This window comes from Heptranchias perlo, chromosome 4 (assembly GCF_035084215.1).
Source record: "Heptranchias perlo isolate sHepPer1 chromosome 4, sHepPer1.hap1, whole genome shotgun sequence".
Taxonomy (NCBI): Eukaryota; Metazoa; Chordata; class Chondrichthyes; order Hexanchiformes; family Hexanchidae; genus Heptranchias; species Heptranchias perlo.
In genome coordinates, this window is record NC_090328.1 from 138,155,935 (window position 1) to 138,181,550 (window position 25,616).

A 25,616-nucleotide genomic window follows, 5' to 3' on the forward strand; every position below is an offset into this window, starting at 1 on the left:
ACTGTTCACCACTACTCTCTGTTTCCTGTCCCTTCGCCAATTCTGTATCCATGTTGCTACTGCCCCCTTTATTCCATGGGCTGCAATCTTGATGATAAGCCTACCATGCGACACTTTATCAAACGCCTTTTGAAAGTCCAGATACACCACATCAACTGCATTGCCCCCATCTACCCTCTCTGTTACTTCATCAAAAAACTCAATCAAGGTCAAACACGATTTGCCTTTAACAAATCCGTGCTGGCTTTCCCTAATCAATCCACGCTCGTCCAAGTGACTGTTAATTTAGCATTTCTAAATGTTTCCCCACCACTGAGGTTAAACTGTCTGGCCTATAGTTGCTGGGTTGCAGATGTTACACCCTTTTTTGAACAAGGGTGTAACATCTGCAATTCTCCAGTCCTCTGGCACCACCCCCGTATCTAAGGATGTTTGGAAGATTAAGGCCAGTACCTCCACAATTTCCACCCTTACTTCCCTCAGCATCCTAGGATGCATCCCATCCGGACCGTGTGACTTATCTACTTTAAGTACAGCCAGCCTTTCAAGTACCTCCTCTTTATCAATTATTAGCCCATCCAGTATCTCAACAATGTCTTCCTTTACTGAGTATGAGTTTTAAAAGAGGCAGCCGCAGAGATAGTTTTTGCATTGATTTTGATCTTTCACAATTCCCTAGATTCTAGAACAGTCCCCGTGGATTGGAAGGTAATAAATGTAACCCCGCTATTCAAGAAAGGAAGGAGACAGAAAACAGGGAACTACAGGCCAGTTAGCCCGACATCAGTAATAGGGAAAATGCTAGAATCTATTATTAAGGACGTAGTAACAGGGCACTTAGAAAATCATAATATGATTAGGCAGAGTCAACATGGTTTTATGAAAGGGAAATCGTATTTGACAAATCTATTAGAGTTTTTTGAGGATGTAATTAGCAGGGTAGATAAGGGGGAAACCAGTGGATGTAGTATATTTGGATTTTCAAAAGGCATTCGATAAGGTGCCACATAAAAGGTTGTTATGCAAGATTGGCTCGTGGGATTGGGGGTAATATATTAGCATAGACTGAGGATTGGTTAACGGACAGAAAACAGAGAGTATGAATGAAGGGATCATTTTCGGGTTGGCAGGCTGTAACTCGTGGGGTGTCGCAAGGATCAGTGCTTGGGCCTCAGCTGTATCGATGACTTAGATGAGGGGACCAAGTGTAATGTATCCAAGTTTGCTGATGATACAAAGCTAGGTCGGAAAGTTAGCCATGAGGAGGACGCAAAGAGACTGCAAAGGAATATAGACAGGTTAAGTGAGTGGGCGAGAAGGTGGCAGATGGAGTATAATGTGGTAGGAAGAATAGAAAAGCAAATTTTTTTTTAAAAGGTGAGAGACTAAGAAATGTTGGTAGTCACTCCTCCAGCCGTACAACCCTCTGAGATCTCTGTGCTCCTCCAATTTTTGCCTCTTGCGCATCCCTGATTTTAATCGCTCCACCATTGCAGCCGTGCCTTCAGCTGCCTAGGCCCTCAGCTCTGGAATTCCCTCCATAAACCTCTCCGCCTCTCTACCTCGCTCTCCTCCTTTAAGATGCTCCTTAAAACCTACGGACATGATTTTAACTCGAAGGCGGGTTCTCACCGGGAAGGGGTCAATAATTGGGTGGGAAACCCGGAGAAAAAAATCGTGCTGTTTCCCGCCCGATCGCAACTCAATTGTAGCTGCTTAACTCAGCTTCCGAGTTTCATGTCCTCAAGCTGCACAGCAGGCGGGCTGCACACCAGAACGATGCATTTATAGCCCACTATTTAAAGGGCCACTCCAGCAATACATTTTGAAAGAGAAATGAGGAAAATATGAGTGGGGAATGTTGTAGAGCGAAGCCAGCACCTAGATTCTCTGATACCGCCCTGGAGACATTGCTCGGTGCAGTAAGAAGAGGGAGGGAGGTGCTGTATGAGAACATAAGAACATAGATCAGCCATGATAGATGAGGTGAATGGGCAAAACTGTGCCAAATGGAATTCAATGTAGACAATTGTGAGGTCATCCACTTTGGATTCATAAAGGAAAGAACAGGGTACTTTCTAAATGGTAAAAAGTTAAAAACAGTGGATGTCCAAAGGGACCTAGGGGTTCAGGTACATAGATCATTGAAGTGTCATGAACAGGTGCAGAAAATAATCAAGAAGGTTAATGGAATGCTGGCCTTTATATCTGGAGGACGAGAGTACAAGGGGGCAGAAGTTATGCTGCAGCTATACAAAACCCTGGTTAGACCGCACCTGGTGTACTGTGAGCAGTTCTGGGCACTGCACCTTCGGAAGGACATATTGGCCTTGGAGGGAGTGCAGCGTAGGTTTACTAGAATGATACCCGGACTTCAAGGGTTAAGTTACGAGGAGAGATTACACAAATTGGGGTTGTATTCTCTGGAGTTTCGAAGGTTAAGGGGTGATCTGATCGAAGTTTATAAGATATTAAGGGGAACTGATAGGGTGGATAGAGAGAAACTATTTCCGCTGGTTGGGGATTCTAGGAGTAGGGGGCACAGTCTAAAAATTAGAGCCAGACCTTTCAGGAGCGAGATTAGAAAACATTTCTACACACAAAGGGTGGTAGAAGTTTGGAACACTCTTCCGCAAACGGCAATTGATACTAGCTCAATTGCTAAATTTAAATCTGAGATAGATAGCTTTTTGGCAACCAAAGGTATTAAGGGATATGGGCCAAAGCCAGATATATGGAGTTAGATCACAGATCAGCCATGATCTTATCAAATGGCGGAGCAGGCACGAGGGGCTGAATGGCCTACTCCTGTTCCTATTTCTTATGTTCTTATGTTCCAACCCTGATGCAATGTGATCAGTCTGTTGGATACTGAGTCGTTGAATAGGTTCAATGCTGAGATGGATAGATTTTTGGATTCTAGGGAAATCAGGGATATGGGGATTGGGCAGGAAAGTGGAGTTGAGGTCGAAGATCAGACATGATCTTATTGAATGGCGGAGCAGGCTCGAAGGGGCTGTATGGACTACTCCTGCTCCTATTTCTTATGTACAACATTAGAACATAAGAACATAACATGACTGATTTGTGCAACCTGGGTGGTTGGGGGGGTGGTGGGGGGTTGTGGTTGTGGTGGTCATTACAAGTGGTCTGAGCACTCGGTTGTAGTCACTCTGCAGATCTCCCGATGAGAATCTATCAAATGTGAGTGACTCCCGAGCATGACGAGCAGCCGTCGCTCTGCCGATGGTCTGCCCATTGTTCTCCTCCTCCTCGTCTTCTTCTTCAATGTTGATGGCAGGTATGGCCGCTTGTGGAGCGCATGGAACCTCATCCACTGGTAACCCACTCTGTTGAACGATGTTGTGCGGGACACAGCACGAGTATTATTCTGCACACCAGTGAGTATTGAAGGGCTCCCCCAAGTCGATCCAGACACCAGAAGTTCATCTTCAGCAGTCCTATGGCTTGCTCTATGACAGGCATGGTGGTGCTGTGACTGTCATTGTACCACTTCTGTGCCTCGCTGGTGGAGTTCCTCACAGGTACCATGAGCCACGTATGCAGGGGGTATCCCTGGTCTCCAAGGGGCCATCCCTTAAGTGTGTCTTGTGTGTGAAAGAGGTCTGGGATGTGGGATTCGCGCGGAATAAAGGAATCATGGCAGCTGCCCGGGTATTTTGCACACAGCTGCAGAAACCTCTTCTGGTGGTTGCAAACCAGCTGCGCATTGATGGAGTGATATCCTTTTCTGTTGATGAACATTCCTGGCTCATGTGGAGGTCCTCGGATTGCTACGTGTGTGCAATCAATTGTGCCCTGTACCTGTGGGAAGCCAGCCAGAGAGTGGAAACCCACTGCCCTCTCAGTCTGGCTGATGTCGTCGATGGGGTAGTTGATGCAGTCGATGCCCTGGAAAACAAGCCATCTGTGACCTGTCGTACACACTTATGGACAGACGACTGAGAGATCCTGGTGATGTCACTGGTGGTGCCCTGGAAGGATCCGGAGGCGAAGAAGTTGAGGCCAGTGGTGACTTTAACTGCAACGGGCAATGTACCCCCAGGCCCAGTCGGGAGCAGCTCTGCATTCAGGAGGCTGCAGATGTCTGCGACCACCTGGCAGCTCAATCTGAGCCTTCATAGGCACTGCTCCTCCGAGAGGTCCAGGAAGCTCAGCCTCTGCCCGTAGACCCTCTCACGAGGGTAGTCCCTCCTGCGATGTCGGCCCCTCCGTTCTTCCCCTCTCTGCTCTTCTGCAAGTTCCTGTGGCGCACCTCTGTCTTGTGGAGCTGCAATTCCCAGAACTGCACGCCGTGCCTGGCGGGGATGGTGATGTGCCTCCTCCTCAGATGTAGTGCTGAATACATCCACTGCACCCCCCCATCCTGATGGTGTCCGTTTGAGGGGATCCAAAATGCAGGCAAATATGTCTGAACAGAAGAATTCTGGGTGTGAACAAAGAAATCTGAGTCTAAACACGTCGAACACTCAGCCAAATGAAATGGAACTCGCTGCCTGAATTGGTGGTAGAGGCAGGGACCCTCAACTCTTTTAAAAAGTACCTGGACCTGCACCTAAAGTGCTGTAAGCTGCAGGGCTACGGACCGGGTGCTGGAAGGTGGGATTAGAATGGGCACCTGGTTGTTCTTTGAGCCGGCGCGGACACGATGGGCCGAATGGCCCCCCTATCTTTTCTATGGCTCTATGGTTCTAAATGTTTGTCTGGGAAAACTGCTCGCCCTGCTGCAAAAACTCACCTTTTATCCCCATTTGTCAATCACTGGTTTAAATGTCCAAAAGGCTGCAGGCTGCAATTTGCCTCCATTTCCATGGCGTGTTTCAGAGGCCACGGGAGACACGTTCAGGCAGAGTTAAAATCGTTTCTCTGCCTCAATCCCCACAAATTTAATTGATTTAAGTCCTTCAATTATCTTAATTCCCCCTTTAAACGTCATCCCCCCACCCCGGTTTTAATTGCCAACAGGACTTCTGGGTTTCCGAAGCGCACTCGTTCCCACTCCCAACTTTAAAAATTTTTTACTGACCCCCACCTCCAACCCAGCCGTTCTTCGGAGTTAAAATCACGGCCTACCGCTTTGACCAAGCTTTTGGTCATCTGTTCTAATACCTCCTGATGTAGCTCAATGTGAAATTTTGTTTGATAACGCTCCTGTGAAGCGCCTTGGGAAATTTTACTACGTTAAAGGCGCTATATAAATGCAAGTTGTTGTTGTCGTCAGCGGGATTTGGGTGTCCTTGTACATGAATCACAGAAAGTTAACATGCAGGTACAGCAAGCAATTAGGAATTACCGCCCCATCAGTCTACTCTCAATCATCAGCAAAGTGATGGAAGGTGTCGTCGACAGTGCTATCAAGCGGCACTTACTCACCAATAACCTGTTCACCGATGCTCAGTTTGGGTTCCGTCAGGACCACTCGGCTCCAGACCTCATTACAGCCTCGGTCCAAACATGGACAAAAGAGCTGAATTCCAGAGGTGAGGTGAGAGTGACTGCCCTTGACATCAAGGCAGCATTTGACCGAGTGTGGCACCAAGGAGCCCGAGTAAAATTGAAGTCAATGGGAATCAGGGGGAAAACTCTCCAGTGGCTGGAGTCATACCTAGCACAAAGGAAGATGGTAGTGGTTGTTGGAGGCCAATCATCTCAGCCAAGGACATTGCTGCAGGAGTTCCTCAGGGCAGTGTCCTAGGCCCAACCATCTTCAGCTGCTTCATCAATGACCTTCCCTCCATCATAAGATCAGAAATGGGGATGTTCGCTGATGATTGCTCAGTGTTCAGTTCCATTCGCAACCCCTCAGATAATGAAGCAGTCCAAGCCCGCATGCAGCAAGACCTGGACAACATCCAGGCTTGGGCTCATAAGTGGCAAGTAACATTCGCGCCAGACAAGTGCCAGGCAATAACCATCTCCAACAAGAGACAATCTAACCACCTCCCCTTGACATTCAACGGCATTACCATCGCCGAACCCCCCACCATCAACATCCTGGGGGTCACCATTGACCAGAAACTTAACTGGACCAGCCACATAAATACTGTGGCTACAAGAGCAGGTCAGAGGCTGGGTATTCTGCGGCGAGTGACTCACCTCCTGACTCCCCAAAGCCTTTCCACCATCTACAAGGCACAAGTCAGGAGTGTGATGGAATACTCTCCACTTGCCTGGATGAGTGCAGCTCCAACAACACTCAAGAAGCTCAACACCATCCAGGACAAAGCAGCCCGCTTGATTGGCACCCCATCCACCACCTTAAACATTCACTCCCTTCACCACCGGCACACAGTGGCTGCAGTGTGTACCGTCCACAGGATGCACTGCAGCAACTCGCCAAGGCTTCTTCGACAGCACCTCCCAAACCCGCGACCTCTACCACCTAGAAGGACAAGGGCAGCTAAAACATTGGGAACAACACCACCTGCACGTTCCCCTCCAAGTCACACACCATCCTGACTTGGAAATATATCGCCGTTCCTTCATCGTCGCTGGGTCAAAATCCTGGAACTCCCTTCCTAACAGCACTGTGGGAGAACCTTCACCACACGGACTGCAGCGGTTCAAGGAGGCGGCTCACCACCACCTTCTCAAGGGCGATTAGGGATGGGCAATAAATACTGGCCTTGCCAGCGACACCCACATCCCATGAACGAATAAAAAAAAAGCAATTAGGAAGGCAAATAGTATATCAGCCTTTATTGCAAGGGGTTGGAATATGAGAGTAAGGAGTTCTTACTGCAATTATATAGGGCCCCGGTGAGACCACACCTCAAATACTGTGTACAATTTTGGACTCCTTACCTAAGGAAGGATATACTTGCCTTAGAGGGGCTACAACGAAGGTTCAATGAAGATGATCTCATTTCAGCGTATAAAATTCTAGGGCTTGACAGGGTAGATGCTGAGAGGCTGTTTCCACTGGCTGGAGAGTCGAGAACTAGGGGGTCATAGTCGCAGGATAAGGGGTCGGCCATTTAGGACCGAGATGAGGAAATATTTCTTCACTCAGACGGTGGTGAATCTTTAGAATTCTCTACTCCAGCGGGCTGTGGATGCTCAGTTGTTGAGTATATTCAAGGCTAAGATCGATAGATTTTTGGACACTAAGGGAATCAAGGGATATGGTGATCGGGCGGGAAAGTGGAGTTGAGATAGAAGATCAGCCTTGATCTTATTGAATGGTGGAACAGGCTCGAGGGGCCGTATGGCCTACTCCTGCTCCTGTTTCTTATGTTCTTACGGTCTTAACTCATATATAGTTAAATGTGGAAGCGCAAATAAATAAACCAAACTCTCCCCCTTGTCGTGCACCATCTTTTCCTGCAAACACAGTAGAAAAGGGAAGAATCACAAACTGTCAGGACTTATCTGGATAACCATGTGTCAGCCTGCAGCCCACAATGGTTGTCATGATAAGAGCATGCATCACACAGGTACAGTTGATGGAAGGATTTGTCAGAGGAAAAGCACTTAAGTATGTGAATGAAGGAAGGTTGCTGTATCAGGGCCAGCCGTAGAGTCCTCCACACAGCAACATGCCATTCAACACATCAAATCCAAACTGGTGTTTTTCTCTTTCTGAGCCAAATAGTCTAATCAAACTCTCCTTCAATATTCCACTTTTACAAACAACTATCCAATTCCCTTCTAAAAGAATTTATGGACTCTGCTGTAACAACAGTCTGTGATAGAATTCTAAATTCCTATGTAAAGAATTTGGGCGTTAAATTGGGCCGTGTAGCGCCTGTTGTTTCAGCGCTAAACGGCCTCTCCGACATCCAAGACATGTTTCCAGCGTGGCTTGCGCCAGACGCCATCTTGGTATAGGAGTTAGCACAGGCACAAATAATGAGTCTTACAGTGCCTGAAGGACCCCCCAACCAGCGCTATTTAAAGAGGCCGTGCAGGTGTTGCAGGTTAGTTGCTGGATTATTGCTCTGGCTGCTGGAAGAGTAGGAAGTGTTTTTTGAAGCTCCCTATTCTTACTGACAGTTCCTAGACTACATTTGAGAGTCGTTAGGCATCTATCACGGTTTGGAAAGTTACAACCGTGGTTGAACAACATTCCTGGCAACCATGGGCGGTCTGCTAGGGCTCCCGCTGGACATTGAGCATGACTGGGAGCATGTAGAGAGGCCACGCCCAGCGGGTCAAGCTGTGAGGAGACGGAGCACGAGGAGGCGCAGGGCAATGAGCAGGAGGCCCTACCCAATGAGGGCCTTCCGGGACCAATTCTCTTACCTCAACATGACCGAGGAGGATTGCATCCGACGCCTGTGGTTCACCAAGGAAGCCGTCACCGAGATCTGTCAACTGGTGCGGCCACAACTGCAGCCTCAGAGCAGGGCGAGGACAGCATTGCCTGTGGCTGTGAAGGTCACTGTGGTGCTGAATTTCTATGGCTCAGGAACATTTCAGGCCTCTGCTGGCGACATGTGCAACATCTCGCAGTATGCAGTGCACTGCTGCAGAAGGGAGGTCACAGACGCACTGTACCACATGAGGAACAGGTTCATCACCTTCCCTCTCCACAGAGACAATCAGAACGAGTGAGCACGGGGGTTCGCCCACATTGCTGGCTTCCCCATGGTGCAGGGTGCCATGGGCTGCACACACATTGCCCTGCGTGCCCCGCACATCATCTTGTCTGTCTTTGTCAACCGAAAGGGCTTCCACTCCCTCAACGTGCAGCTGGTATGCGACCACACGCATCGAATCACGGAGGTCGATGCCCGCTACCCTGGGAGCAGTCATGATGCCTTCGTCATGCGGCAGTCCAACGTGCCAGCTATCTTTCACCCGACTCGGCAAGTCAAAGGCTGGCTACTGGGCGACAAGGGCAATCCCCTCACACCGTGGCTCATGACTCCGGTCAGGAATCCATGCACATGTGCACAGCGGGCCTATAATGAGAGCCATGCTGCCACACGCAACATCGTGGAGCAGACCATAGGCCTCCTCAAACAACACTTCCACTGCCTGGACTGGTCTGGAGGAGCCCTGCAGTACTCCCCTGAGCGGGTGGGCAGACTCGTGGTGGTCTGCTGCATGCTGCACAACCTCGCCATCATGGGGGACCAGCCTTTGCCACCAATGGCTGGAGAAGATGCTGATCCAGAGGTGTAGGATGAGGAGGCTGAGGTGGAGAAGGAGAGGGAGGAGCAGGAGGAGGAAGAGGCTGAGGAGGAGGAGGAGGAGGGGGTGGAGCTGGAAGAGGAAGTGGAGGAAGACGCAAGGTTACAACATGAACTACACACCTTGTCTGCAAGGACTGTGCGTGCTCGCCTGATCCGTGCCCACTATCAATAATGTCAACTACATCCGCCAACTCACCAACAGTCCTACACTCCCCACCTTTCCCCTCCCACAAGACAATCAAATCGCCCTCCATCAGATTACACATTGGTTTCCCTCTCAGCTCATTGCACAAATAAAAACCACCACCAAATGTAAAATCAAACTCTCATTTATCAATGAATAAATGAAATTATGGAAACAGAACAGAACTATTCACCCTTGTGTATTCCCTTAGTGCCTGTTGTCCGTGTGCCTTTACCTATCCTAGTGCTCCTACGAGGTGCTTCCCCAGTGGCTGGAGGATGGGTGGTGGGAGGCTGCTGGCCTTCAATGGAGGAGCGTGCAGGTGGCCTTGGAGGACGACCTCGAGCAGCTCTGGGCCGGGAGAGCCCGGCTTCAGACTGCACCATCTCAGCACGGGCTGCAGAAGTCTGGCCTGGCTGGCCAATAGGCAACAACAGGGGTACTGGCGGAGTGGGAGCAGGAAGGCTGTCGTCCTGAGAGAGGACAGCAGGTCCGACTGCCATGGCGCCACTGCCACTCTCCCAGGGTGGTGCCTCAGCAATCCTGGTGATCAGCTGGAGAACGGATTGCTGGAGTGCTGTGACGCCCTGGAAGCCCCGTTCCACAGTGGTCCCCAGACCCACGATAGCAGCAGTCTGAGCTTCCAATGCAGCAGTCAGACCTTGGATGGCAGATGTTTGTGCTGCAATGGAAGCTGTGACATCAGTCATCAGACGCTGCATCATGGTGGGTTCCACAGGTGCGCTGATGGAGGTGACCACCCGTTCCATGTTGGAAAGGATGGGCTCCAAGCTCTGCGCAAAGCCCTGTGCCAAGTTGGAGTTGGACTCCTCCATGCCCCTTCTCATTGTGCACAGGCTTTCCAGTGCCCCAAGCATTTGTTGGTGTACACCCATCAGCCATCTTCTGTAGCCTGGCCCATCGAAGTCCTCATCAGACTCCTCTGCAGTAGAACTAGTGAGTGACCTCGCCCTCCGGCGAGCTGGCACCTGTGGTTTCCGTTCCCTCCGCCCCGGCTCCTGTGCACTTGTGCTCGGTGTCTCACCACATGCAGACCCCTCCTCTAACCTAACCTCTAAAGGACGCGCAGTGTCAGTCTCTGAGCTGGTGGAAGCAAGTGTCAGATCGAGTGACTGTGTAGCTTCAGTGTCCCCCTCCCCCTCCCCCTCCCCCTCCTCGGACAGTGCCACCACATGTTCTTGGGTATCTGCAATGACAAAGGGAAACAGGTTGAGTTGTGGAGTGGGGAGAGGAGCAAGTTAGAGTGTGTGTTGACAGCATCTGCAGCACGTGAGTTAGAAAAGATTATGGGAGGAGGGAGATGTGGGAAATGAGAAGGAGCATTAGATATGCAGAGACCCCCTTCATCAGGACCTCCAGCGCAGCATGTTGTGATGGCTGCAGCAACAGCCCATCCAATGATCTGAAGCACAGCCTCCTCTAGTGGGGTGAGGACGTGTAACTGTCCCCGTCCACCCTCAGGTCCCTCCTGCTGCCGGCTGTTATGCGCCACCTTCTCCTGCAAGACAGAGGACAGTGTGTCAATGAGTGTCCTGCAAGGTGTATGGGTGGTGTGCCTGTTGTGGTCGAATAGCTACCAGTTTGTGTGACCTGTGAGTGGTGGTTGTATGGCCTGCAAGTGTGGTACTATGTGCGGGTGGGATGCAGCATGCCGAGTGCAGCGTTGTGTGTGGATGGGCAGTGTTTGTTGGGTGGGTGGGTGATGGGGAGTGTGATTGTGGAGCAGTGGTGCAGTTGGTAGGATGAGCCACTTGACACTTGCATTCACTCACCTTGACAACTCATGTCAAATCATTGAACTTCTTTCGGCACTGCACCCACGTGCGTGGTGCCATGGTCCCGGCATTGACTTCCTGTGCCACAGCCTGCCATTGCCTGTGGAGCTGTAGTCTGGAGGGTCTCCTGCCACCCTGCGGGTACATGTTGGCCCTCCTTTCATCCACCCCTTCCACCAGGGCATCCAGTGCATCATCGGAGAAGCGTGGAGCCCTCTCTCGTGCCGGTTCTGCTATCCACCTATTAAGAGGTGCAGGCTGCTGATGATGTGCGCTGTGCACGCCCCATTTCCAACTTCCTCATTCTCCGTGCAGCCTCTCAGCAGCACAGGTAGCGCTGGCTGCACGGAGATATGGTGGTAAGTAGCAGGCAGCACGAAGTTCAGGTGCTGCCTGCGTAGGGGCCATCGGGCGCGGGGTATTAGCGCATCACGCTATCCCCGCCTGAAAACGGCCCTTATCAAATTTTTCCTCCTTTATTTTTAACCTGCCTTTAATTCCTTTTGTGATCATCTTGAATTTATGCCCTCTCATTACCATCTTAGCAACCAGTGGAAACAATTTATCATTATTTATCTGGACATAGCCCTTCATAATCTGGAAGACCTTTATCAAGTCACCGTTTAACTTATCACCCTGGTAACATTCTCGTGAATATGTGATGCACATTTTCTAATGCTTTTAAATCCTTCATAAAATGGGATTCCAAAAACTATACACAATATTCCAACTGCTGCTTAAGGTCTTGTACAGTTCAACATGACCTTGTTGCTTTTGTATTCTCTGTATACCAAACCAAGGATTCCATTTGTCTGTTTTTATGGTTTTTGTTTTTGAAGAGGGGTGTCACATTTGTCAACCTCTAGGCCTTGGATACAATATTCTTTCCCATGGAATTGTGGAAAATTAGCCTGAGCCTCTAGTATTTCTTCCCTGGTTTCCTTCAGGATCGTCAAGTATAAATCATTAGGTCCTCATGATTTGTCAGTCAGAAAGCAAGCTCACTTTGCTTTGCAGTCTGTATAAAGCATCCACTTTGAATTATGCAACTCAAATCTGATATTATTGTTTTTAAATTCCATCACACTTTGTGTTTGGTGGGTTACAGAGTGTCCCAGGATGATGCTCCTCTGGGGATGTGGTGAATACCAGTTGGTGAGAAGGCAGCTGGGAGAAGGCTCAATGAGTTAACTATCAAGGTACATGTCCAGCCCATTTTTTTTTTACATTTCTTTCACTACTTCAGAAAGCTCTAGACAGCCTTAAGAATGCTTCCAAAATAAATTGTTGGACGAGCTGCCTCACTCATGCCACAGGTTAAGACAGAACTCAGGTTTGCCGTTTCATTTGATTTTGCAAGATTTTAAAGAGAGGACGATTTAAAAAAATAATTTACCTACAATCTCTCCTAAAAGTCCAATGATCACAAAGTTGTTCTTGCATTTTTTTTTTGGTGAGCTGTAGGTATAAAATGCACATATTTGTAAAACCTAAGAAGATAGTTGGAATAGCATGGCATAAATCACCAATCCATAACTGGACTTAACCGCTATTGCACACTTATAGAAATTGGGAGGTGGGGAAGGAACAAAAAACATAATCTCAGGAGCAGGTGCATAAATAGAAAGCAAAGTACTGTTAGACAGAGATAACTCTAGTTGAAATGCATGCTTAGTGCACAGCATTAATATAAAGTTATGATGGCATCACCTACCTTGGCAGACTTGCAGCATTGCAGTCAGGTCCACTGAATTGTGCAGTGGGAACTAATATTTGTTGTCACCTCCTGCATGGCACTTGAGCCACTTGCCTGAAGAATCGTTGACCATTTGTCAAAGAGGGCCTCTCTCATGATCATGTCCTCCAGTATCTATTGCTCCTTCATAAAATTGAGGTACTGTGTTGCTGGAATGACTAGATGTAATTTTTTGTACATCAATGATTAAAAAGCAATGTCCCTTTAAATACAATTTCCTGCCCACTAATGAATAATCCCAATAACTAGGATTTTGTCCAAACAATTAAAATTATCCTAATAACTGCTGATCCCAGAAACAGAGGAGGGGGTTAACACACTAACTGTTGGGGCACCTGGTGGTGACTAACAACTCGACTTAGATACAAACTGAGGCTCGAGATGAAAATCAGAACTTTTGTTGCACTGTACGATGCACATGAATCTGTTCCCTACTTACTGTCTATTCCAAAAGGCATAGAGTTTCAGAATTCACTCTGTTGACATATTATTGAGACAATTTGTGGAAGGTGGAATTCTAAATAATTTTTACAAAGAAATTTAAGGTGTAATATACGGTAGAAATTATGAAGAACACTGATCCTTGCAGACCAGCCAGGGTGAAGAGCAGCACTGTTTTTCAGAGAAACAATTTCATACATAGGTCAATGGTTTGGAAATGGCTACATAAGTTTAAATAAGACGAGGAATAGATGTTAAGGCAAAAGTAAAGATTGTGGGAATTTCCAAACTCTCAAGAAGTTAGCTCTATATTTGAATGACTCCCACAAACAGATAGACTGCTTGCTGAATGGGAGGAACAGAACCAGTGAAATCAGTCCAAGACTAAGCCTTGGTACTACAGGAAAGGGGGAAGGGAATGGCAAGTCACATATCTGATACAAAACATCTCAAAAAGGTATAGTCCCTGATATTTTGCCCCACTGACAAATCTGACTTTCTTGTTATATGTGGAGGATAATAAAGGAAGATGAGCAAGCCATTTCAGGTTGTCCCACCATTTCCATATAGATCTATGGTCTGAGCATGGGGACTATTTTATAGCTCTCTATCATTATTGCCAAACGTTTATCCCTCTACGCTAATAAATCTGTCCAATTCCTTTTTGAATACGATAACAGTCAGTATTCATTGTATTTTCTTTTGTTTGTTAACATCTCAAAGTATGAAGTTACTTAAGTTGTGCTTAGTATATAGTTTCATAAATGTATAATCATGCCCTTGGCTTTCTTGTGCTTTTACACAAGAACTTCTCTGCATTATTAATGATTTTTTAAAAAATACTTGACTCATGTTTTTCCCATCTTCAAAAGTCCTTTTTTTCTTCCAGACAAGGATCAAAACCAAGCCTCTCTGTTGAAAACCTGGAACAACCTGTTCTGGTTCTTCCAGACCTTTTCTGGTACCCCATGCACTTTTCTAAGGATGGTGGCCATAATTCAGAACTAATGGCTTTAGAAATGTAAGAGTGTCACTTTAATGGACTTGTACGCGTTAAGCCATCCCTCTATTAAGCAGGGTTCCACTGTAATTAAAGCGTTATTTTATTTGAGAAAAAATTGCATTTATGCAACCAGTTATGTTCAAGAACATTTTTATTGAAAAATAAAACAGACAAGAATTTGATAGACAAAAATCACAAAAGGCATTGTTTCAAACTTATATAAAGTCAGAAAACATACAGGCAACATGATTTTTTGGTAAACAAAATAAAAATACAAAACTTAGTTGCGACTAAATTAATCTTGCATTCAAAATACAAAATTTACATGAAATAAGTTCAATTAATTCTCCCCCCACCCCAACCACAACACCCAGGTTTGACCTCATCACCAATGAAGTGCTTGGCATATGATTATTCCCATATGAAAATACTTGACTCATGTTTTTCCCATCTTCAAAAGTAAAGCAGCCCAACACCACTATATTCACCTAACAGATCACAGCACTTTATTTTTCAATCAGTTCAGTTGTTTCTGTAGGACTTGGCAACTCACAAAGTGAAGCCAAATGAAATAATTTGCCTATTGAAAAGATTTTACATATAACTAAATAAATAGATTGCAATTTGCAATACTAGTGTTGTTCAGTTATTTGTCGGAATACCTGTAACAGAATTTTTATCTTTTCACTGAACTGTATAAACAGACCTTTTTTAAAAAAAAGAAATGGATAATTTTTTTGCCCAACTCCATTATACCCGTTGATGTAAACAGATGCAACAAAAGAAATGAGTTACAGAAGGCAAAAGTCATTACCAGAAAAGCTCTGTCAAACAATGGATTCTTTTGCCATCAATGCTGCCTTTTTTTTAATGCTAGCATGTGTGGCTTGGCCAGAGACAGACTGGATCTAAACTAGCAGGTATTTGTATATTCTAAACCAACAGATCTGTGAGAGTTAATAAAAATCCCACCCTTACGATTGTACCAGCTGTAGTTAGATTTTTTTAAAAAGTATTTGGTTACTCGAGGCAATTATTTGCTATTTGATGCGTAAGAATTAATGTAATGTCCTGGGACCAGATATTGAATTTACAATCTCTCTATGTTTAATTATGGCTGTAACTACAATGGCTAACACAAAAATATGGAGTCCAGGAAGTCGCATTTAATAACAGCGTAAGAAAACTTTAAACATTGAATTACATGGTCCAGTGTAAATTCAGAAATGTAGTGAACAATCTGGAGGATAATAGCAGACTTCAAGAGGACATAGACAGACTGGTGAAATGGGCAGACTCATGGTAGATGAAATTTAACGCAGAGAAAAGTGTGAAGTGATGCATTTTAGTAGGATGAGTGGAAATATAAACTAAATGGTACAATTTTAAAGGGGATGCAGGAACAGAGGGACACAAATCTTTGAAGGTGGCAGGACAAGTTGAGAAGGCTGTTAAAAAAGCATATGGGATCCTGGGCTTTATTAATAGAGGCGTAGAGTACAAAAGCAAAGGAGTTATGCTAAACCTTTATAAAATACCGGCTAGGCCTCAGCTGGAGTATTGTGTTCAATTCTGGACACCACACTTTAAGAAGGATGTCACGGCCTTAGAGAGGGTGCAGAAGAGATTTACTAGAATGGTATCAGGGATGAGGGACTTCAGTTATGTGGAGAGATTGGAGAAGCTGGGGTTGTTCTCCTTAGAACAGAGAAGGTTAAGGGGAGATTTGATAGAGGTGTTCAAACTCAAATAGTTTTCAGAGTAAATAAGGAGAAACTGTTTCCAGTGGCAGAAGGGTCGGTAACCAGAGGACACGGATTTAACGTCATTAACAAAAGAGCCAGAGGCGACATGAGGAAACATTTTTTTACACAGCGAGTTGTAATGATCTGGAATGCGCTGCCTGAAAGGGTGGTGGAAGCAGATTCAATAGTAACTTTCAAAAGGAAATTGGATAAAGACTTGAAGGGAAAAAAATTACAGGGCTATGGGGAAAGAGCCGGGGAATGGGACTAATTAGATAGCTCTTTCTAAGAGCCGGCACAGGCATGATGGGCCGAATGGCCTCCTCATGTGCTGTACCTACTATGATTCTATGAATTATCTATAAATAAGCACAAGTCACAAAAACTCTTAACAATGTCATCAAGATAAATTTAGGAATTGTTAAATACAGTTTCAGTATCACTTTATTTTTTTAAATGTCATCTCCAAATATTTTCCTACGAAGATATACTTTCTCCATACCACCTTATCATTGGAAAATCATTGCCAGCACTTGCATACCATTATATAAAAGTTTTTGATCTAGCCATATTTTCCAGTGCAATTTAATCAGGATTATTTGAGCAGTCCTAGAAATACAAGTACTCTGAATTAGGGAAGATGATGATTATGAAAAGGCATTTTATATTACTGGATATAGCTTTTTCCACTTGGTAGCAAAAAATACTATTTCCAATTTGAATTCTTCCAGGAGGGCAACCAAGCTTTGGCAGCACTGAAAAAATATCAATTGAAGCAATATGTTAATATCTGTGCCAACGACAAGGATAGCAGTCTGAAAACAAAATTAAAAGTTAAAAGATTTGTTTGGTCCTGCCTGGTATCAAAATCCTCAAAAACTGACAGCTGAAATGTAGTGGACCAGAAACAGTAGAAGAGAGACTGCTTAAGGTAATTCTTCACCACCTGTTCGTCAATCACACAACCAAGCAAACATATTTAAGATAATGCAATATACAAAATTCAAATAAAAAAAACTGGAATTGCTGAAAATCAAAAACAGTCAGCAGCTGTAGAAAGAACAGAGCTGCTGCCTGACCATTAACGCTCAGCAAATATGGAAAAAGGCATTGCCAGTGTGATGGTTAGCTATAAAAGTGGAATTTTGGACTCAGTTTAATTTCTTGTCTCAAGTGGGTCATAAGGTGCGGTGGTTGGTTGGTGGGGCGGGGGGGGGGGGGGAGTCAAGACTGGTAGGGAAGAGATCCAATTTTGCACTGTTAAAGGACACGCCATAGGAGTTTGACAAAGGAGCGACATTAGTCTGTGGCGTATCAAACATTAGTCTGTGGAGACTGAGGAGAAAAAAGAAAAAACTGCAATGTACCTTTTAAGTTGCAATGTTGTGAGCTCACAATATCCTGCCCCATACTTAAGAATGGTTAATATTGCATTTTGAATTTCAATTTTTTAACCCTCCTTTGGTGGGAAAGGATTTTTCAATGCCAGTCAACTGCAAAAATAGAAAACGCAAGCTGAATGGGTTAAGGAAGTAGAATGCCCGAGGATTATTTCCTCTAGTTGAATGCATTGTTGAATCTAATTTTTTTTGGCAAAAAATGTGCCATTTTACCTTATTGCATTCCATATGCAATCTCTTGATAAGAACTTGTCAAGAATACAACTTGCAACCAAGCTCAGATTATACAGCTGCCTTATTATCTCAGTCTTGACATATGGAAAGATACATGAGCTCCTACAGTTTGTGACCAATCAAGCCATTCAACCAATGGTGTCTCCAACGAATACTTGGAGTCCGCTAGTACAACTATGTCAGGAATAAGGGTATTTGTAGACGCCCAGCACAACCCACTGTCTCCGAAACCATCAATCTTCGACGACTGCAACTATTTAGGCATATCGCCTGGTCAGGTGAGAACTTTGATGTGAAGGCAGTTCTGCAGGCATCGCAATCAAGGTTCCCTCCAAATTGACGCAGTCCTTGAGTCCAACCAACAAACACTTGGACCCATGCAGTCACGTGAATCACACTCCATAGCTCGGCAGGGACAGGATAGGAGTTCTCGTTACAAACAAGGTGGCAGATATCAGTGCTGGGGAATGGAATGCTTTTCTACTTTTGCCATCTAGTGTCAGCATGATGCAGTTCAAGGTCAGGTACAGCACAGTACAGTTGTTTGGTCTGCTGAACCCCGTCTCCTCCATGCCACAGGCCTGTGGCGGTTTGACACCTGCCACCAGACCTACTCCCAACTCATCTTTTCTTTAACAATTCAGGTAACAGGAAGATGTAATCATTGATGAGCATAGGCACTGTTTCTAATTTGTATCTTATGATAACTGTTGGATTTCACAAGTTGTGCCTCCCTCAAATGGTTTAACGCTTTCCTTGCTGAACACCATACGTAAATTTAGTGTGTTTTTGTGTTTGTATGTTGTTTTTCTTTGGGGCGTCCTGAGGTCATGAAAGTTGCTGTAGAGAAATGCAAGTTTGTTTGTTCAACAATATTTATCTTAACTTTTTTTTTGCTTAGGGCAGAAAAGTCAGGAGAGACATCGATATGAATGCTGAGATGATGCATTTCAATGCAATTTAGATTATTGCTAACGTAATTTACAAGAATCTAATAAAACACCGGCTTATTTGTAATGACTTCAGACGTTAATGCGTAGCTATATTTTAGTAATGTCAACAGTATTGCACTTTGAATGGTTTTAATCATGTTTTCTATGTAGACTGAACTGACTTGCACGCAAAGACATAGTAAGACTATCCCTGCCGAGCTCTGGAGTGTGATTCACTTGATGCAGACCTTCCTAATTAAGACTCCCAGCAACAAATGCCAATGTTGTCTCTTTCAGCTCTATCAGTCAGGTTTTTACTGTTATTCTAAAGTTTATTTTTAAATAAGAATTCAAATGGCCTATACTGTTCCGAATACATTTAGTTTATTGTTTGTAAGTGTTAGATCAGTATTATTGCACCAGCCTGCATCATACAAACCACGCTGGTTATGATCTACATTTTAGTACAATCTTTATGATTTGTATAATTTTCTGCTTTGCACAAGCAAAAAGCCAACCCAAAATCCCCCCCAGTAAACCTCTATTGTTACTGTATGGACAACTCATAACTTCAGCACTTCAGGTGGAAATGAAGGTCAAACCATAACTAGTTGTTCCCTGAACAAAAGTAAAACTTCCACAAAAGAACACGTAACATTTACATTCTAAAAAAAATCACTTGGTACGTATAGGAAAAAGCTGTATCATTATTAAAACCAAACAAGAAGCTTTACAACTGACATGCTGTAAAACTTTGTTTTCTTTCACCCCATCACTATTAATGACTACCTATTTTTGACAAAATGCACCATATCTGAGTAAAATAGGGAACTCTACAGACATCATTTTATAATTGGCAAAACCAATTGTTGGTACAAACTACACGCTGCTCAACTTTAACAAATAATAAACTTATTTAGAAACAGAGTCAGACTGTGCTACTTTCCCTGTACATTTGATTATGTAAGTCACGGCCAATTTGTCAGAACATGATATGCCGATGATGGTGCATTAAATCATATGTACAAAGTCTGTTTATTCAAATAGTTAATTGGGTATATTTTATAACAGTTAAAATATTAAAGGGCTGTTAGCAGAAATTAAAATTCCAGAAAAGTGCCATACTGGCTGGCTTTAAAGTCTGCATTACAACAAATGCTACCTTCTGTAACATGAAATTTGTAATCGGGCTTTGCTTATTGGTGCTAGTTTTTTTTGAGCAAGAGATGCAATTCGTGATGCAACAACACAATCATATTACTGAATGAGTCACACTGCTCCTGGTAGATTGTCTTGCAAAGCAAACTCCTCTGATGGCTCAGGCAAGTAAATGTGAAACCAAACTCCCATTGAGCCATGCAGACCAGAAGGTTCGCGAGTTTGGTGCCCGATGTATACTGAATTAGCAGTTGGTAATTGCAATTGGTATCAGTGCCACAGGACTAAGTAGGTGGGGGAAATCATTCATTCCCGCTGGAAAGTACATGCATGAGGAAAGGATCAGACTCAGTAGTGATGCTCTCCATAGCGAATAGCTTTGTCGGCACTCACTGTCTAGGTTTCCACATGAAGGCTGGTCATTTGGATGAGGTTGGGCAGTGTTGCTGCTACCTATAAACTTGTACTCCACCATACATCAGCACCTTCACAAGGGGAAAGGAGAAAACTGGGAAAAACATGGTCTTCTGAGGTATTAAATCAAACACTAATGCTACTTCAACTTAAAAGGTATAAAGCAGAGATTTAATAAAGTATTGTACTGAGAATTACCAAGCACACAAAAGACATAGAGCAGAGTTCTTACAATTATCCTGACATGCTCTTTAACTGTCAATAATGCAATCCTATTTGTTTACCACTTATTTGACAGGTTTTGGTATTTCTTATGGATTCACTCAAGAGTTTTCTGATTGGGGGGCGGGTGAGAATTTACTTCTGCAGTGTATAAAACTGTGTAAACAGTGTGCACTACGTGTTAGGATATCCCCTAACCAAAAAGGGAGAGTATACACAGACTTACTACAAATCTCGCAATAAATTTTAAAAACACAAACGGTCACTACAGAAAGATCAGCATTAATCGATAGCCTAAAAATCAGGACACAACAAAGTTATTGTAACAAATTACTGCAGGTTATTTAAAAAAAAATCACAATTTCATTTATCATTCAAGCTTATCCCAACAGTTAAATAGCATCTTTGGTTCCTGAACTGATCAGATCAAGCCAAATGCACTGTCACGATAAAAATCATTAAATTATAGGCACTTGATAAAAAATTTTCATTTTGATTTGCTACCCTGTAAACTGCTTCCCCCGGGACTGGCCATTTTTATTTTACTGCACTTAAATAAACGTCATTAATCATACTGCTCCATGCAATCTGGTGCATCTGACACTCCATAATCCTCTCCAACTGAGAATTTCCATATTCCTAGCATAGAATCAATTTTTTCCTCATTTCCATAAAAAAATGTTCTTGTAGCACTCCGGAGTAACAAATAGTAGTTAACCCCATCAGCCACGTTCGATACAAAAGTTAAATATTTGTATAAATAAACTGCAGAAACTGAATATACAAAAACATTTTTTCAAAAATCAATCGCTAAAGGAAAGCTCACATGTAAAATATTTTAAAACCAGAACGTAATTCTTTCAAAGACCCCCGAACAATTCATCTTTTGCATCTTTCTTTGTACTAAAATATAACATTACAAAGACTGACGTCTTTTTACTGACCTGCATGGGCTGAATCTTTTCCCAGCAGTGTACATTTGCATCTGCTTTATCCAAAAGAATTTGTCAACAACAAAAATAAGAATGGATCACAAATTCATAATTATAAATCAGGCGCTACAATATTGCTACCACCTTTCACAAACTAAACTCTTCAGACATGCTTATTTGAAGGAGTCTCCAGAAAAAATGAAGAATAATCCGTGTAGTATTTTTGACCAAAATGGTCATCCCATTAACTGATACAAATCAGGCTCAAATTGACTGGAACAGTCCCATTAAATAAAGAAAATCTCCACATTTCTGAATAGTAAATGCCTCATATCGATAATTAATTGTTTATGAATGTTTCTAAGACAACGGTAGTATTTTCAAAGGGTTGTACCGAATACTCTTTCGTGACCATGAAACACAGACTGTATTGGCCATTAACAGAGAATAGATTTTGTTAGGCATATTGCTCGGAACACATCACTGTTGCTAGGAGAAGAAGTGTCAAATTTCAAATTGAACATGGGGAGGGGCCTATTATTGGGAATGCTGCTAGTATTTCGACACAGGAGGACTCGTCTTTTCAGCTTCTATCTGTTAAACGTGATTGGTGAGGTGGTAGGAGACTCGCAGCGGTTGCCTCTGCCTGAATGGAATGAACCACAGGATCTTCCAGCTAGTGCCAAACACTTCTGAGAAGGTCTTCTGCCATGGCTTGCTGGGCTTCAATCTACAGATAACAGCATTAGTAAGAGGCAGCACTCCCTTTGAGCATTGCAGTCAGATAAGAACAACAGCTTGACTGATGTAGCACTGTTGGCTCATCATGACTCATTAAGTGTTTGAAACTAAATCCCTGTATAGCACTAGACACGCGGAAGTCAACGGCAGTCTTCAGTTTCTTTTATTTGAAACATTGAAATTGAAAGCAGTATATTTTCTAATTAGTCTATAAAAAATTACACAGTAGTTAAATTTGCATATTTCAAAATGCTGGCTTTTTAATATTCTTGATTTCTGGGGATATGTTAAGTTTGTGGACAGTGCAGAATCACCCACCAACACAAATTATAATAGCAATTTTTTCAGTTCTAAAAGAGGTGCTACCATCAAATCTTCATTTTGTAAATTAAGCTTTCTGACCTGGTAGTCCACAAATGATTTCAGTAGTAAATTGGCTAAGGGACAGAAAGCAGAGAGTAGTGGTGAATGGTTGCTTTTCAGACTGGAGGGAAATATACAGTGGTATTTCCCAGGGGTCAGTATTAGGACCACTGCTTTTTTTGATATATATTAATGATCTGGACTTGAGTATAGAGGGTATAATTTCAAAGTTTGCAGATATCACGAAGCTCGGAAATGCAGTAAATAATGTGGAGGATAGTAACAGACTTCAGGAGGACACAGACAGACTGGTGAAATGTGCAGACACATGGCAGATGCAATTTAATGCAAAGTAGTGTGAGGCAGTACTCTCCTCATTCTTCCTACCAGTGAAGAATAAGGAGTGTACTACTTCACTCTACTTTGCATTAAATTTCATCTGCCATGTGTCTGCACAAAGTAGTACCGCTGGTCGGAAGAATGAGGAGAGGCAATATAAACTAAATGGTACAATTTTAAAGGGGGTGCAGGAACAGGGAGACCTGGGTAAGTATGTACACAAATCTTTGAAGGTGGCAGGACAAGTTGAGAAGGCTGTTAAAAAAGCATATGGGATCCTGGGCTATTAATAGAGGCATAGAGTACAAAAGCAAGGAAGTTATGCTAAACCTTTATAAATAACTGGGTTAGCTGGAGTATTGTGTTCAATTCTGGGCACCACACTTTAGGAAGGATGTGAAGGCCTTAGAGAGGGTGCAGAAGAGATTTACTAGAATGGTGCCAGGGATGAGGGACTTCAGTTATGTGGAGAGACTGAAGAAGCTGGGATTGTTCTCCTTAGAACAGAGAAGGTTAAGGGGAGATTTGATAGAGGTGTTCGAAATTAAGAATAAATAAGGAGAAACTGTTTCCAGTGGCAGAAGGGTCAGTAGCCAGAGGATACAGAATTAAAGTGATCGGCAAATGAGCTAGAGGCGACATGAGGAAACATTTTTTTTACACAGCGAGTTGTAATGATCTGGAATGCACTGCCTGAAAGGGTGCTGGAAGCAGATTCAATAGTAACTTTCAAAAGGGAATTGGATAAATACTAGAAGGGGAAAAAATTACAGGGCTATGGGGAAAGAGCAGAGGAATGGGACTAATTGGATAGCTCTTTCAAAGAGCCGGCACAGGCACAATGGGCCGAATGGCCTCCTCCTGTGCTGTACCTACTATGATACTATAATTATGTAGAGTATTTTGTTTATTCCCTGGTGCAGTCTACTCCTGATTAATTTGAAGTTGATTTTGCGCTTATAAACCTTGAATTAGGGAAATTGGGGAAAGGCCAACTTTACTAAGCTGAGAGGTGATTTAGTAAAAGTGGACTGGAAACAGCTATTTGAAGCTAAATCAGTGTCAGAACTGTGGGAGGCATTCAAGGGGGAGATTCAAGGGGTTCAGAATAAACATATTCCCAAAATGTAAAAAGGGTGGGGCTGCCAAATCCAGAGCCCCCTGGATGACAAGGAGCATTCAGGGTAAGATAAGGCAAAAAAGGGAAGCTTATGTCAGACACCAAGAGCTCAATACTGCAGAAAGCCTAGAGGAGTATAGAAAGTACAGGGGTGAAATTAAAAAGGAAATTAGGAAAGCAAAGAGAAGGCATGAAAAAATACTGGGAGGTAAAATTAAGGAAAACCCCAAAATGTTTTATAAATACATAAAGAGCAAGAGGATAACTAAGGAAAGAGTAGGGCCTATTGGAGACCAAAAAGGTAAACTATGTGTGGAGGTGGAAGATGTGGGTATGGTTCTTAATGAATACTTTGCATCTGTCTTCACAAAAGAGGGGGACGATGCAGAGATTGTGGTTAAGGAGGAGGAGTGTGAAATATTGGATGGGATAAACATAGTGAGAGAGGAAGTATTAAGGGGTTTAGCATCTTTGAAAGTAGATAAATCGCCAGGCCCGGATGAAATGTATCCCAGGCTATTAAAAGAAGCAAGGGAGGAAATAGCAGAGGCTCTGACCATCATTTTCCAATCCTCCCTGGCTACAGGCGTGGTACCAGAGGATTGGAGAACTGCTAACGTTGTACCATTGTTCACAAAGGGAGAAAAGGATAGACCGAGTAATTACAGGCCAGTCAGTCTAACCTCGGTGGTGGGCAAATTATTGGAATCAATTCTGAGGGACAGGATAAACCGTCATTTAGAATGGCACGGGTTAATCAAGGACAGTCAGCACGGATTTGTTAAGTGAAGGTTGTGTCTACAACTTGATTGAATTTTTTGAGGAGGTAACAAGGAGGGTCAATGAGGGTAACGCGTTTGATGTAGTCTACATGGATTTTAGCAAGGCTTTCGACAAGGTCCCACATGGCAGATTGGTCAAAAAAGTAAAAGCCCATGGGATCCAAGGGAAAGTGGCAAATTGGATCCAAAATTGGCTCAGTGGCAGGAAGCAAAGGTTAATGGTCGACGGGTGTTTTTGTGACTGGAAGGCTGTTTCCAGTGGGGTTCCGTAGGGCTCAGTACCAGGTCCCTTGCTTCTTGTGATATATATCAATGGTTTAGACTTAAATGTAGGGGGCATGATTAAGAAGTTTGCAGATGATACAAAAATTGGCCGTGTGGTTGATAGTAAGGAGGAAAGCTGTAGACTGCAGGAAGATATCAATGGACTGGTCAGATGGGCAGAAAAGTGGCAAATGGAATTCAATCTGGAGAAGTGTGAGGTAATGCATTTAGGAGGTCAAACAAGGCAAGGGAATACACAATAAATGGTAGGATACTGGAGAGGTGTAGAGGAAGTGAGGGACCTTGGAGTGCATGTCCACAGATCCCTGAAGGTAGCAGGTCAGGTAGATAAGATGGTTAAGAAGGCATAAGGGATACTTTCCTTTATTAGTCGAGTCAAAGAATATAAGAGCAGGGAGGTTATGCTAGAACTGTATAAAACACTAGTTAGGCCACAGCTCGAGTACTGCGTATCGTTCTGGTCACCACATTACAGGAAAGATGTGATTGCACTAGAGAGGGTACAGAGGAGATTTACGAAGATGTTGCCAGGACTGAAAAATCTTAGCTATGAGGAAAGATTGGATAGGCTGGGGTTGTTTTCATTGGAATAAAGGAGACTGAAGGGT

The 25,616-nt window shown here is 43.9% G+C and overlaps 1 protein-coding gene across 7 annotated transcripts in view; it reads right to left on the reverse strand.

Annotated features, from left to right (window-relative positions):
- The window catches only part of zdhhc21 (zinc finger DHHC-type palmitoyltransferase 21), a 238,544-nt gene that overhangs the window by 65,661 nt on the left and 147,267 nt on the right, over positions 1-25,616 (reverse strand). The window contains exon 8 of one of the 7 annotated variants that reach the window (XM_067983684.1): positions 14,475-21,431. The exons of 5 other annotated variants lie outside the window; for them this stretch is intronic. In XM_067983684.1, the coding sequence (XP_067839785.1) occupies positions 21,383-21,431 (49 nt within the window). In that variant the 3' untranslated portion in view covers positions 14,475-21,382. Of the gene's footprint in view, positions 1-14,474; positions 22,109-25,616 lie in introns of those variants that run through there. One more of the 7 variants, XM_067983683.1, reaches the window with a different exon arrangement.